This window comes from Ambystoma mexicanum, chromosome 3q, assembly GCF_040938575.1.
Source record: "Ambystoma mexicanum isolate Mex_15411 chromosome 3q, UKY_AmexF1_1, whole genome shotgun sequence".
In the NCBI taxonomy this organism is placed as follows: domain Eukaryota; kingdom Metazoa; phylum Chordata; class Amphibia; order Caudata; family Ambystomatidae; genus Ambystoma; species Ambystoma mexicanum.
Window position 1 is genome coordinate 654,423,262 of NC_090926.1, and position 14,437 is coordinate 654,437,698.

General features: G+C 47.2%; 1 protein-coding gene across 1 annotated transcript in view; it reads left to right on the plus strand.

The window, feature by feature from the left end:
- TRIM16 (tripartite motif containing 16) overlaps positions 1–14,437 on the plus strand; it is a 225,244-nt gene that overhangs the window by 97,673 nt on the left and 113,134 nt on the right. The window contains exons 3-4 of the mRNA XM_069654546.1: positions 1,279–1,512; positions 2,782–2,953. Of these exons, the coding sequence (XP_069510647.1) occupies positions 1,279–1,512; positions 2,782–2,953 (406 nt within the window). The remainder of the gene's footprint in view (positions 1–1,278; positions 1,513–2,781; positions 2,954–14,437) is intronic.

Genomic DNA, 14,437 nt, shown 5'->3' on the forward strand with positions numbered 1-14,437 from the left:
TTCCTTACAATTGGTACACAGCAGCACCGTCTATCCGCACACCGGAGTACCAAACAATTGGCCTCATTCCAACCTTGCCGGTCCGAAAACAACAGTGCCGGTAAGCTTACCGGCACCGTTGTTTCTGGACTGGCAAAGTACAAGTCTGGTGAGCAGGTGCCCTCTGGCCTGGCAGGTCTGACTTGCCAGGCGGACCCGCACGCGCTCAGACTTTCACAGAAGCACTGGCACCGTTATTACCGGTGACGTGTTTCCGTGGTTCCCATTCCCATAGAGTATCATGTGGCTTCACGGGAATGGGGAACAACATATTACCGACGCATGACTTTCCGGCCACAGGGGTTGTAATACTGTGGCGTTACCAGCAAGCCAGGCTCCAGTAACTGTTTACGGGTCCGGCAGCTTACTGCCGGTTTTACCAGCACAGTTACTGCCGGACCCTTAATGAGGCCCTGTGTCTTATCATGCATCCAACTCTAGCAACTGACCTAATTCACCTGTACTTGAATTGCCTCACACCTGTGAACAAACCACTGCAGCCTGACGTGCAGCTGGCACGAGTGACTAGCATAGCCCAGCATGAACCCCTTTGCAGCAGTGGAAATGGTTTCTTCACATGATTAAGGTATAGGATACTGGCAACAGACAGTCCTTGTAAAGGATTCAGTATTTTCCAAGACGTGCATACAAAGCTGCGTAAAAGACGATTCTCCTTCAATGAAATACATAAATGTGCTATCATATGCTGAGGACCGGGCATTAACCTATTACTCCCTATCATATTACGAAATGTTATTTTGTCGGTGATGTGTTAAAACACTGTTCATCCTCATGCAATGAAGACTTCAGCCTCCCAGAACCGTAGGACTTTATCAGAGATACAAACCAACTGATTAGCACTGTAAGACAATACCTTAGAAATACCTTGTTTTATTTTTGTTGCATACTTACTGAGTTCATCCTTTGTTAACATCAACAAAAAATAAATTAAAAATTGAATGGACGGGAGGCATTTCTAAAGCTCTCACAAGTTGTTGTTCATCATAGTGATGTTGCAAATGAGCTACTTGCACGAAGAAGGTCATTGTCATGCCCTGAAACGCTACCAATGTGCGTTTTCTAAATAAAGATAATGCATGGAATGAAACTAAAGCTAATGGAACGCTTTGCATGTCCAGTTCACACATGTGGAGGCTATGCCTGGCGGGTGCTTGTCGCGCATATTGGTTTTCTGTCGGGCTTGCGATTCATGGTAGCTCCTGCTCTTTTCCTCATTAGAACTCCGTCACCGAAGCCAAGTCTGCCATCAAGGCGCAGTTTGAGGAGCTGCTTGAAGCTGTGAAGAAGGCGCACAACGACGTTCTCGAGTTTTTGGAGGACAAAGAGCGCGCAGCAGTCAACCAATCGAACAGCATCCAGACCCACCTAGAGCAAAAGTGCAACGAGCTGAAGAAGAGCAAGATCAAGGTGGAAAACCTGGCCAAGAACAGGAATGAAATCTACTTCCTGCAGGTGGGTGTGTGGAAATCTGGGAACTAGTTATCACATTTTCGTAATCTCGTTTAGGGTGTATGTGCGTTCACGTTATCTGCTTGTTGTTTGGGACTTTGTAGCAACGTTCCCCTTGTGTGCCCTTGAGAACCAAAGAGGTGTCGACACTAGCGCAGGCTTTTGCTAGTCAAATACGTTCACAATTTACCTCTTTGGTGTTCACTTAAAGTGTTTCTATAGTATTGGATAAATGCATTTAAAAGTAAATTCTTGATATCCGTCTTCTTGAGGACCACCCACATCAATCCTACTCAGCGGTAGCCTCATACAAGTGAAATCTCATTGGGCTCTTGCATCTGGAAGTCAGTCACAGGCCAGTTTGCTACGGCTTAGCAGTAGTTCTTGCATCTGGAAGTCAGTCACAGGCCAGGTTGTTAATGTTTAGCAGTGATTATTGCGCCTGGAAGTCAGTCACAGGCCAGGTTGCTGATGTTTAGCAGTGGTTCCTGCATCTGGAAGTCAGTCACAGGCCAGGTTGCTGCTGTTTAGCAGTGGTTCTTGCATCTGTAAGTCAGTCACAGGCCAGGTTGCTGCTTTTTAGTAGTGGTTCTTGCATCTGGAAGCCAGTCACAGGCCATATTACTGCTGTTTAGCAGTGGTTCCTGCATCTGCAAGTCAGTCGCAGCCAGGTGCTTCTGTTGCTACTCAATAGATTGGTACCATTGTCATGTCATGCTATGGTTTGAGCTGTTTTGGTTTCCATCCCAGATTCATGCTTCGTTTGTGTCTTGTCTCCTTCCTTTTGGCTTTTGTGGTTGGCTCATTCATAGCCTCCACTAGTCGCTCTATAGGGCACAGTCGCCATTCGAAGGTCTTGGCCTAAGGTTACCCTAGCAGGGCATATTCTCGCTCAGTATTTTTACCTCCTGCAATCTAATTTTGCTGGTGATTAGGCTTCCCTTCACAGGTTAGTGTCACCTATTGTTCTACGAGTTTGGGGGACAGTTGTGTCACTGTTCCTTCTTTGACTGTACATTACTTGGTACTTGCTATGTTACTTTGCTGATTAACGGACGACTTTTAGTATTAATGTATATGCATTTTAAGGCAGTTAACGAAGCTGCATGTAAATAAAACTACATGAATAAATACATAACCCCTTTCCTCTTTAACACCTGCCAGTGCCTTTTGCAAACTCCTACCACTGAATGCAACTCGCCCATTCCTAACTGTGTCTCAAGTGACAAGGTGCACCTCGAAGCGAATTAACATCTGGATTTGTTCCCGCAGGAATACTGTGAATTCAAGAAAAGTGCAGGGGATGACACCTTGCCAAGCGTGTACATTGGCCTGAAAGATAAACTCTCTGGAATCCGAAAGGTTGTGACTGAGTCAACGGAGCACTTCATCCAACTCCTGCAGACCTCCTACAAGGACAAGCTGAAGGAATTCGCCAAGGAAGGTAAATCGCCGTGGGGGAGTGGGTGCCAGCGACTTGCATTTTCTCCATTTTCTTTGGCACATCTGTGCATTTGAGCAGTGGTGGCCCTATATGTATTTCAGGTAGGACTGGGATCTATTATGTTTAGAAAGAACATAGACATAAAGGCTCATGGGGACAGAGGCACCACTAATGGGTGGACTAGGGGGAGGCACGTCCCCCCCTTATAAAACAATGCCCCCCCACTGGCCCACCTGCCTCTTATGAATGCAACCCTTATGGAAAATGTCTGGGGGCGCCACTGCATGAGGAGCAACAGTCTTCTACCGAGTGATTTGCTGAGAAGTTTGGTGCCTCTTTTCAGTCCGCTCGCTCATCATGTATGTGAGTGTGCTGCGTTCTAAAGGGAGTGAACTATTTCAGGGTCCATATTCATGCGTCCAGTGGTGGCATCATGAATAGTAATCTACCATGTTTAGGTCTTGCTTCCTGCTGGAATACTCCCACTTGGAAGCACTGCAATAATTGGGGATATTGCTTAATTTAATGGTACTCCATTGATGGACCTCAGAAGGATGAAGAGCCCAGTCTACCCTCTTGGGATTCCCTACTTGGTCCTGCTGAAATGAGTTGTGTGGGCAAGGGATTTCCTCGCTGAGCTATCTTGCTGCATCTATAGCAATGTAATGCAAAGTGGCCTTGTAAAGCTCACCTCTGACGTTTTGGTGGTTGGGTCAAGCATTGTTTTGCAGGAGAAGAGGAGGGGTTAGATGTTAGTGGGGCATAGGAGGAAGTGGAATGCTGCACAGGCTGGAAGTACCGAGACACGACTGCCATGATTAGAAGTTGTATGTTCTGGTTACACCTAAGCTTGTGTTTCATTCAGATGGGAGAGAGTCCACTATCCATCAAATGGCAGTCAGCACTGTGAGGATGGGGTTGGAGCCGACATGAGGGGTTTGCGCCTGGGAAATTGAGATATGAGCACTGACCATATGCTGTTAATGAGATATTTTGCAGTCTGGTCGCTGTTGTGTGACAGGGTAGAATTTGTGAGTAGTATTAGGTGTTAGAAGATGGAGATGTGAGTCAGTTTTGTTTGTCGGAGTGTGGGCGTGGGGGATTGTGGTAGCAAGTACTCAGGTCATAGGAGTTTCAATGCAAGAACTAACATTTTACTTCCTGTCTGTTGATCAACAGGCAGGTACATTTTTGAGAGCTGATGACTTCATGCTCTGCATGGTGACAATATAATGGATGCACTTTCACAATTTCATGATGGATGGGGGCAATTAATGGCTCAAGTGACGACATTCATATTTAAATATGGGAACATTCTGTAAGCTGTGAGATGTATTTTCTTGGTGCTGCCAATCCAATCCTGTTGCGAATGCCCTGGAGCTGCTTCAGTGGCCAAGCTGTAATTTATTGTATTTTTGTATTTGTTGAAAATGGTGTATAAATACCAATAAAGTGCTTGACACGGGTAGAAAATACACTACAACAATAGTGAAAAAAATAAAATAACTAAATGGCGTGCAGAAGGTTGGCTGCTGGATAACAGAAAAAAAAACTCAAGACCTCCTACAACTCTGATCAAACTGAAATTGTGTTTATGACTACATCCTCACCAAACACCTGCAATGTTCTTGTCTGCACCCTCAACCACAAACCCCATTTTCCCTTATATGAGATCTGATTCCCCACTCACATTTTCCAACCATATCCTTCTATTGGCACAGCCATGTAGCCACTAGGTGAGCCAGAATGGGAAATACATTGGTTCACAGATGTTTTAATAGCTTATGTACTCAGAAATCTTTTCTGTCTGCCTGCTAATTTTGTGGATGTGCATTGGAGAGGAGGCAGTACTTTTGTTTATTATTATTATTTATTATTATTATTATTATTATTATTATTATTATTATTATTATTATTATTATTATTATATTTATTGAGCATGGACCTAGCTTCCAGAAGCAATGGAGTGCTTTACAGAGGTATACAACAATACAGATACACAATGGAGCACTTTACAGAGTTAACAGACGTACAGTGGGGGTAGGATACAGAGGGGCACAGAGGAGGGGTACAGCTGTACAGGGTGGCAGAGAGGATGGCATCTAGTAAGTTAGGTGGTGTGGGGGGGGACGTGATGGCCTAGGTGTTGGTCACAAGTTATTTTCTGAATTGTAGGAGCATTGGACCCGGGTCTGATACTGACAGGGAGGAGATTAAATGATCTTGGGGCATAGGTAGAGAAGGCTTGTTTTCTGGTCCTTTCCTTTTTGCAGCAGCGAATTTCAAGTCAACACGTGTCCTGGCTTCTGCTGCTGCGCTGTCTGCTGGAGATGCTGAGTTTATCCGCGAGGTAGCTGGGTGACCTGAGGGCGACTGCTTTCCATATTATGCAGCACGACTTGAAGGTGGTTTGTGTGTGCAGTGGGAGCCAGTGAAGGTCGATGAGGGCATGGGTGATGTGGTCATATCTATGTAGACCCTTAATAAGGTGTGTAGCCTCATGTAGGACATTTCTCAAGGGCACATGGGAGTACGAGAGGAGGCCATCGAGTAGGGCATTGCCGCATCCAGATGGGATAGGACTAGTGCTTGATCGGTGGATCTAAAGCTGTGCAGAGGGAGGAAGGGCTTGGTTTTCCACAGGAGGGAGAGGTATCTGAGTTTTCTTACCTATGTGTGTCTTGAAGGAGAGGGGTTTGTCGATGTGGAAAACGGGGGACTTTGAGCAGAAAGCGAGCTCTGATGTGAAACGCTCAGGGGTCATGGTTGATGGCCAGGTCTGCATGTCTGGATGCTCGGTAATGTTAATGAGGGGTAGGAATTCAGTCTTGGATGGGTTGAGCTTCAAGTATGTCGATGACATCCAAGACTGGATCAGCGAGAGGCAGGTTTTGAGCCTGTGGATGTCCTTGATGGAATCCATCTCTAGGTATAGCTGTGCGTCATTGGAATATTGGTGGATGGGGATGTTGTGTGTGGCAAGGAGGGTTCAAAGCATATCAAACCCTGCAGGACTCCACAGGTGACAGGTAGCATTGGCGATCTAGAAGAGTCCATCTGAACAAACTGCTGGTGATTAGTGAGGTGGGCTTGAACCAGCGTAGGTAGGACAAGGTCGCTGATTCTCCTATGCGCCCATGTAGGGTGTCTGAAATTGCCTGGTGGTCTATTGTGCAAAAATAGCTGAGGGGTTGAGTAGGACCTGGCGGTGGGGGTGGGGGCATTGTTAAGGATATTGAGGGTGTCGTCAACCACCTATATGGTTGCTGTCTCCATGCTGCATCCGGGTCTGAATCTGGATTGGGAGGTTTGGAGGAGATTCCAGTGTTGATGTGTTGTTGCAGTTACCGCTTTCTCAATGATCTTACCTAGGAAGGGAAGATGGGTGATTGGGTGATAGTTACCTAGGTTGTCGGGATTCATAGTAGGTTTCTTTAGTAAAGGGAAGATTTGTCCTGTCTTTGGGGTCAGTGGGGCGTGCCTTGAATTAGGGAAGCTGTTGATGATCTCCAGGTAGGGAAGGAGAGCTACTGCAGGGAGGGTCTTGAGTATGGATGCTGGGGGGATGTTGCCTGTATACGATGTGGCTTTGAGGGCAGCCAGGGTTTCTACCAAGTCCTCTGTAGATAGTGTCTAGAATTTTGTCAAGGGTTTGGAGATTTTACGAGGAGGGATGGGAGATGGGTCTGCGGATACAGTGCTGGTGTCTGTGTGCTGGTGAATCCTGCTGATTTTGTAGATGAAGAAGGTGTTGATGGTGGTGCATTTTTAGTGGGGTACGGCAGGGTCAGGTTGCGGGTTGATTTAGTGCTTGCCCAGTTTGAAGAGGGCTCTGCTTTTGTTGTCTGCCTCTGCTATGGTTTCTGATAGCAGAAGGCATTGGCTGTGTTAATTAGTGGTCGGCGGGGTGTTGCTTGGAGTTCCTTGAGAAGCACCTGGTTAGATGCAGTTCTGCAGTGGCACCATGTTTTCTCTTGTTTCCGGATGACTCTTTTGCTGAGGATGAGTTCTTGCATATACCAGGGTGCTGAGGGTTTGTTTGCAGGTGCATTGTTTCAGAGGCATGTATTGGTCGATGGAGCCTGAGAGGGTGGCATTGAGTGCTTCCAGTAGAGAGTCATAGTTTGGTTGGCCGTGTTCGATCCACGTTAGATGGAGTTTGGCGAGGTGTTCGGTGAGGGCTTACACCGGGAAGTTCTTGAAGGACCTGAAGGTTTGCCTGCTGCGTTTCTGAGTGACTGCTTGACTGGGGTGGTGTGCAGGATGTTGAAAGGCATGCCCATGTGGTCAGAGCAGTCATGCAGGGGGGAGAGCTGTAGTGGAGGTAACGCAGGGTGGTGATAATTAGGTCGAGGATGTTACCTTAGTCTTTCATTGGGTCTTTTCTGTGCTGTGTGAGGCTGAAGGTGTTGAGAGGTCACCTTGTCACGAAGGTGACCTTGTTGCCTGGGAGGTTGAAGTCACCTAGGAAGATGTTGGCATGTGTGAGGGACATGGTGGTGACCAGGTATGTGAAGTCTCAGATGAAAGTTGTGTTGGGTTTAGGTGTTCTGTAGATGAGATGGAAGGTGACTGTGCCCATCGGGAAGAGCAGGAAGTGGCAGGGGAGGATTTCAAAGGAGCCAATGTTGTTGTCAAGTCTGGTTCAGGGCCATGAGGTCTTGTGGATGACTGCAAGGCCTCAGCCGGTCTTGCATTTCCAGTCTCTGTGTTGGATGGTGTAGCCGTCTGGACAAGGACGTCTGGGATGTGGGTGGAGTTGGGTGTTAGCCAGACCTCAGTGATGAAGATGGCATCAAGGCCTGTAGTTGACGAGTGTAGTGATGAGGTCCGTGATGCCTGCTGCATGGGCGATGGCTGAACGGATGCTGGTGAGCATGAACTTCCGTGTTGTGGACGGTGAGGGAGTGCTGATGGGCTTGAGGCTGTTGTGGGTGAGATTGCTACATTGCAGAGTCCAGGCCCTAGAGGAGTGGCAGTGTCGTTGACATTGCCTGGTGATGGTGGCTATGGCCTGTGGTGACGGATGGAAAAAACGCGTGTTGACGCGTGCTTACCTGTTGTCTGAGCATGGGTTTGGGCCTTCTGTCCTCCTGGTCTGAGCAGGAATTGCCCTTACGTTTGCCCTTCACTTTGGATTTTCTTGATCTAAGAGTTAAGAGCAGAATGGCAGAGCCAGGGCTAAGAAGGGCCATGGGGCTTAGGCCACATGATCGAGATCCACTTTCACCTGCTCACCATCTGCAAAGGAAAAGGGGCTGGAAGGCTGCTTAAGTAGGGAAAAAGGGTTGCAAAACAGGCAGGCACCAAAAGTTTAGCAGTGATTGACAAGGGGTCAGGTCCTAGGCCATGCAACCTAGATCCACTTGCACCTGCTCACCAACACTTCCCATTAAAGGACTTCCTATTGGCTGTGATCACACATTCGATTATCAGGCTTCTACATAAATAATTGCAGATGGCTGAATTATTTAAGCTTTCAGTACATGTGCTACCCAGGAGTCAGCACACATGCAAAGCACACCCCAAGTTTACAACGAGGAAGGGGGAAACAGGACGCCGCTTCTGTGAGAGTACAGTTTCAAACTGCACTCTTCTTCCACCGTGGTACACACGCACTAAAAATCGCATGGCGGCAGGAGCTGCACTGTTGGTATTAGCGAAAGCCCATAACATCTTGACCCCATTTGTCAGCGTAGAGGGTGCAACTGCTGTTCTGACATAGGTTCTGTTCTGCACCTATCCCAACCCTTTTAGAAGCGCTCTGATGAGGCCGTTATTCTTGATAATTGGAGGCAAAGCTCTCTGGTGTGCCCCAACAGCATGCGTGCACTGAATGAAGCATACACAAGAGCATTTATTCCTGTACCCCTGCTTTGTACTGCACATATAATGTTGCTCTTTCTAACTTTTCCATCTACTAGAACTCTCATTCCTCCTCTAATCATGTGCCTTAACTATTGCTCTTCTCTATTTCCTTGTCTTCAGCCTGTGATCTTTCTCCCCTCTGATCTGTTTGTAACTCTGCACTCTGCCTCATTTTCAAACATCAGCCCGCACCACATGCCTCATTCCCTCTCCCCAGCAGCCATCTCCTCTCCACTCCTGTCTTCAAATGTAATCCTGGTCTGGTTTCTTCTTTCCCTTCTTGTTAATAACGTTCCTGCCCTTCCCCTCCGCAATAAGTCATAGCTTAGTTAAATGCCTGTGGCTATAGATCACCTTTTTCTATTCCCCCCCACCAATCTTCCCTCTTCTCTTTTTCTCTCATGTCGAGCGATTATTAGCACCATTGGCAGGAGAAGCAACCAATCGGGTCGCTTCGATGTCAGACTGAATCCCACGATCTTGCCCATGTTCTAAGCAGCCGAGGACTGGCTGCTTCCCCAGTCCTGCCATCTCCCTGCCCCCCACCCCCCGGGTTGTACAGTCCCTTCCCACCCACCAGCCCCACTTACCTGGTTCTTTCAGTGGGACCGTTGCTGGTCTTCTGGCTGCCAAGGAAATGGAAAGGGGCTCTGCATGGAGCCGCGCTTTCCAGATCCATGGTGTCCATCTTCGTATTTTGTTTGAAACAAAATGCATTTCTGTTAGCACCCTGGGTTTCCAGATTTAAAACGTGGGCTGTGTGATGCTGGAAATGCATCGAAGGGACAGGGCCTCCGTATCTTAGATAGGATTATTGACCTGGCCACTAACCAATCAGCAGATGTGTCCAGTATCTACATTGAGGGGAAGGCCCCGGAGGTGTGTGTCTCTATAGCCTGCCTGAAGAGGAACAAGAAGTGCAAGATGTATGCCAGCAGAGGGCCACAGGAAGGTTCTCTGGGGAAGCGTTCTCCTTCCCGTGGACGGACAAGTTCCTCTACGCCTTCCCTCTGTTCCCTCTTATAAGGAGAACTCTGCAGTGGATACGCAGGTACAGGTGCCGGGTCATCCTAGTGGCACCATGTTGACCGAGGCACCCGTTGTTTTCCGACCTGCTTCACCTGTCAGTAGATCAACCAATAACGTTCCCTAAGGTTCCCAATCTCCTGTCCCGGGACGAAGAAAGAGTGTGGCATCACAATCCAGACAGTCTCAATCTCACAGCTTGGCTCCTGACTTTTCGTAATTTGGTGCCTTGAGCATTTCGTCGGATTGTCAGAGAATCCTGCAAGCAGCACGGGCCCCTTCCACCAACAAGTCGTACGCGTGTAAGTGGAGAAGGTTCTGTACGTGGTGTCAAGGACAGCCGGGAGTGCAACCTCTAAGGGTATCTCTGGAGCAACTGCTACCGTATCTGCTACACCTGGCGAAAAGCTGATTATCTTTTTCATCAATAAAGGTACACCTGGCGGCCATCTCTAGGTTCTCCAGGAGGAGGCAGTCGTCTCCCTTGTTTAGTGACAGGCTGGTGAAACACTTCATGAGGGGTCTGTTCTGAACATTCCTGCCGGTTAAACGTTTTCCACCAATGTGGAGTCTTAATGTGGTGCTAGCAGGGTTAATGAAAGCCCCCTTTGAACCAATGGCCACATCGTCGATGAAGTTTTTGTCATGGAAATTGGTTTTTCTAATAGCTATAACATCAGCTAGGTGGCTCTCAGAATTGCAAGCATTGGTCATAGACCCACCGTACCTAAGGTTCTTTAAGGACAAAGTAGTTCTGTCAACTAATCCTTGTTTCATTCCAAAAGTTCCTACGGCTTATCATAAACACTCGTCCATTGTCCTGCCTACCTTTTTCGCGACCCCCACATCGGCTGCGGAAAAAGCCCTCCATACCTTGGATGTGAAGAGAGCTCTAAAATGTTACCTTCATCGGACTCAACAACTTAGATCTACGCAGCAACTCTTCATTGCATATGGTCCATCGGCGAGAGGAAAAGCAATTTCAAAGCAGGGACTGGCCCGATGGGTCTCGTCGACAATTGCCTTCTGTCATTCCAAAGCGGGGAAACTGCTACAAGGGCGTCCGAGAGCTCATTCCACGAGGGCAGCTTCATCTTCGACGGCATTGTGGCAGGAATCCCGCTGGCAGACATTTGCCAGGTGGCGGCATGGTCAGTGCCTCTCACGTTTACCCGCCATTACTGCCTCAAACGGCAGCATGCGGACGAGATGTACAAATGGGAAGAGCAGTCTTACGCCATCTGTTTCAATAAGGTAAGCCCTTTTCAGGAAGGGTCTGTACTTATTTTAGCATATGCATATATGGACGTGTGTATATATATACACAAAAGTACATTCCCATTCCAATATATATATATATATATATATATGACATGTGGATGTACTTTTGCGTATTTATAAAGTGGCAGTGGCAGTTTTTGGTAAGCATGGTTCGGTATACGTATGCTTAGGAGGGTGCCGGATTGCATTCACCCCTCCCCTTTTCAGGATCACTGCTGTATATTCTATTCTAAGCATGTGACTCCAAGAAATATCCAATGCTGGAGAAGGGAATAGTTTCTTACCTGTAACTCCATTTCTCCAGCATTGGTATCTTTCATGGATTCACATGCGCCCGCCGGCCTCCCCGGAATGCATTCTACTTGTATAACTAGGTTTTCACCCCATTATGCTTTGGAGGGGTCAAAATCTGAAGGGAGCCACGGGGGCGGGGCATTTATACTGCTACGTCCTAGTGGGGCATGCGTGGGTGGCCCCAAAAACGACGTAGATAGGACACAAAAGTGTCAGAGGTTTTCCTATGGGAAACGGCTTTATAAGTGTACCGAGGGTTCCCAGTCTGTCGACGGGGAATATTCTAAGCATGTGAATCCATGAAAGATACCAATGCTGGAGAAATGGAGTTACAGGTAGAAACTATTCCCTTCTCTTCCCCAGGCAGTACAATTTAAAATAAATGGATCCGGGGTTTAATGCCAACCATACATGTACTTATACCAAGCCTCCTGCAACTGGATCGCCTTTGCCACCTTTGGGATCTGCTTCCATAACCTCTCCCAGTCCTCTTGTCCCTTTCTGACCCCCGGCTGCTGTTGCCAACCCCTCATGTACGCCCAAGTGATTTCCGGGCCAGCAGACTCTAGTTGCCTATATAGATCTGAGATTAACCCTTTGGACCCCTCATGGGTAGTAAGAAACCGTTCAAATTGCGTTGGGTCCTGAGTTGCAGCCTTCCTTACCACCCCAGACATTACCCAGTGCCTAATCTGGAAGTATCGGTGCCTCTCCCTCTCTCCTACCCCAAACTCCTGCTTGCATTCCTCAAACGTTTTCACCCTTTCACCACTGAACATGTCTCTCAAAGTTCTGCAGCCCCCCCCTCTCCCACTTTAGAAACGCTGTACCCGGCAACCGAGAAGTGCTGGAGGGGCTGTGGGGGAAGTAGGTTCAGCAACCCACATATGGTGGGACTGCCCCATTATTAGGCCTTCCTGGAGCGATGTCGCACAGGCCCTCTCTCAGGCGTTGGGGGAGGGAGCCAGTCAGGATCCACAAGAGGTTTTACTGGGGTAGAGAGGGCTGGGGGGCGAAGAGGAGAGGAGAGGAAGAACTAAGGCGAAAGTGATTTTCACCTTGGCTGCAATGGCCATCATTGCTCAAAGGTGGAAGAGCCCCACGATCCCGACAGCAAGAGTGGTTAAGGAAAATGTGGGATATAGTTTTGACGGAATGGGCATCTTCTGCAGCTAACAATAAGTTGGGGAACTTCTCGGTGGATTGGGGAGAGACGCTGGCCTATTTGAAAGGGGAATTCGGGGAACAATGGTGCCCCCAAAGACTCAAGCTGTTGGACATCTACAGTTAAAAGGTTGGGAGGGAAACTGGGCAGGAAGGACCATTGGCACTACGGCAAGGGTTGGGTGGTTTGGGGGGTGGGGGTGTGCTTCAGTTCGATGCTTTTTTTATCTGTTTTTCCTTTTTTTTTTCTCTGTTTATTATCATGAAAATAATAAAAAGAAGTTTAAAAAAAATGGATCCCTTCCTTATTAGTTTGGGCTATTAGATGGTGAAGCCGACACTATTGCATTAGAGTACAGATGGGCAGAAATGGCATATGATGAGGGACATTGACAATGCTTGTTTCTATGGTTTCTTCCCCGGAGATCTAAAGAACACCTGTATGCTGCCTCTGTTCAAAAAGCCTTCCATTGACCTGGTAGTCTCAGCCAACTACTGGGCCGTAGCTTTTATTGGCAAAGTCCAGGGCAAGATTGCTACAACCTGACTCCTGGCCTTTACAGAGAATGTCATGTTGCACAACCACCATTATGGGTTCTGGGCTTTGAGAGAGGCCGGGTCTGTTTGTTCAGTCCTGAAAATGTAAAAAAATACTTTGAATGCCATCTGGGAAGCAGGCGACGAGCAATGAAGATATATGGGTTTAATTCTGTCATGAAAGTTATTTGCTTTAAAAAAAACGTGCAAATGAAATAATTCTAAATTTTAGAGAGATGACTTCAAATGTGTCCAAATCACATAATAAGCCAACCTGGCTATATAATTAGGCAAAATACATATGATTCTAGTTTTACTTTCGGCATCTTGAATGGCATCCTACAGTTAGCAACAAGCAAAGTAATGGTAGCTTAAACAATCGCCTCTGGAAAGAAACTCGTAAAAAATGTAAGATATGATCACTTGATTGTAGTAACCGTCACAAAGCAAGCACCTTTGCGCTTCCCTCCAATTTCTAATATTGCATCATTCACAATGCTTTTGGGAAAATAACACATTTGATTTATACACATATAACTTTAAGCACACTTCAATGTGCTTAAGTTCAAAACCAAACGCATAAAGACAAATTGGAGCAGAGCTCTTCTAAGCTCGGAATGCCCCCCAGCACTGGGTACACCTGATCATGCTGAGGCCGTGCTGTATGGCATGGGCTTTTGATTTCTTTGATTTCGGACTTGGAGGAGACCATTTTTGTCTGATTCTATGTATATGCTTTCTTGTCACAAACCAACCCTTTGGCCAACCTGAGGACCACAATATACCACGTGCTCGGATTTTCTGAAATGTAACCACATGGGGCGTGGGGGTAGAACATTTTCAAGTTCACTGGGAAAACCTTTTGTGCAACAGGTGTAATGTTCATCTGTTTGCCGGGGCAGATTTTCCACTTTGATGGGAGAGATTGCTATGGGTGGTATGAAAACATGGACAATCCTGCTCCTCCACTCAACCCCACAGAAATGTCATCCATGCCCTGTCCAGATTATGAGTTTATATATATCCAGAATCTGTCTTGTCCCCTACATCCCAAAGCACACTATAATGGAACGCAATATGAGTTATATGCATCAGCTTGACAATGGACACTTTTCATCTCATAGCATGTTTGTGCCCTGTCTGATTGGGTTCTACCGGGAAGCCACTAAATAATGAGCATCCTTGTATGGCCAAGCTGATTCTCGCTGCATTCTGCAAGCATGAAGCCTTGAGGGTAAAATGCCATTATACGGGGAGGCTTTATATTCGGGAAGTCCATTTACCAAAATAGCACTGGTAGCAGGAGTGGCATCA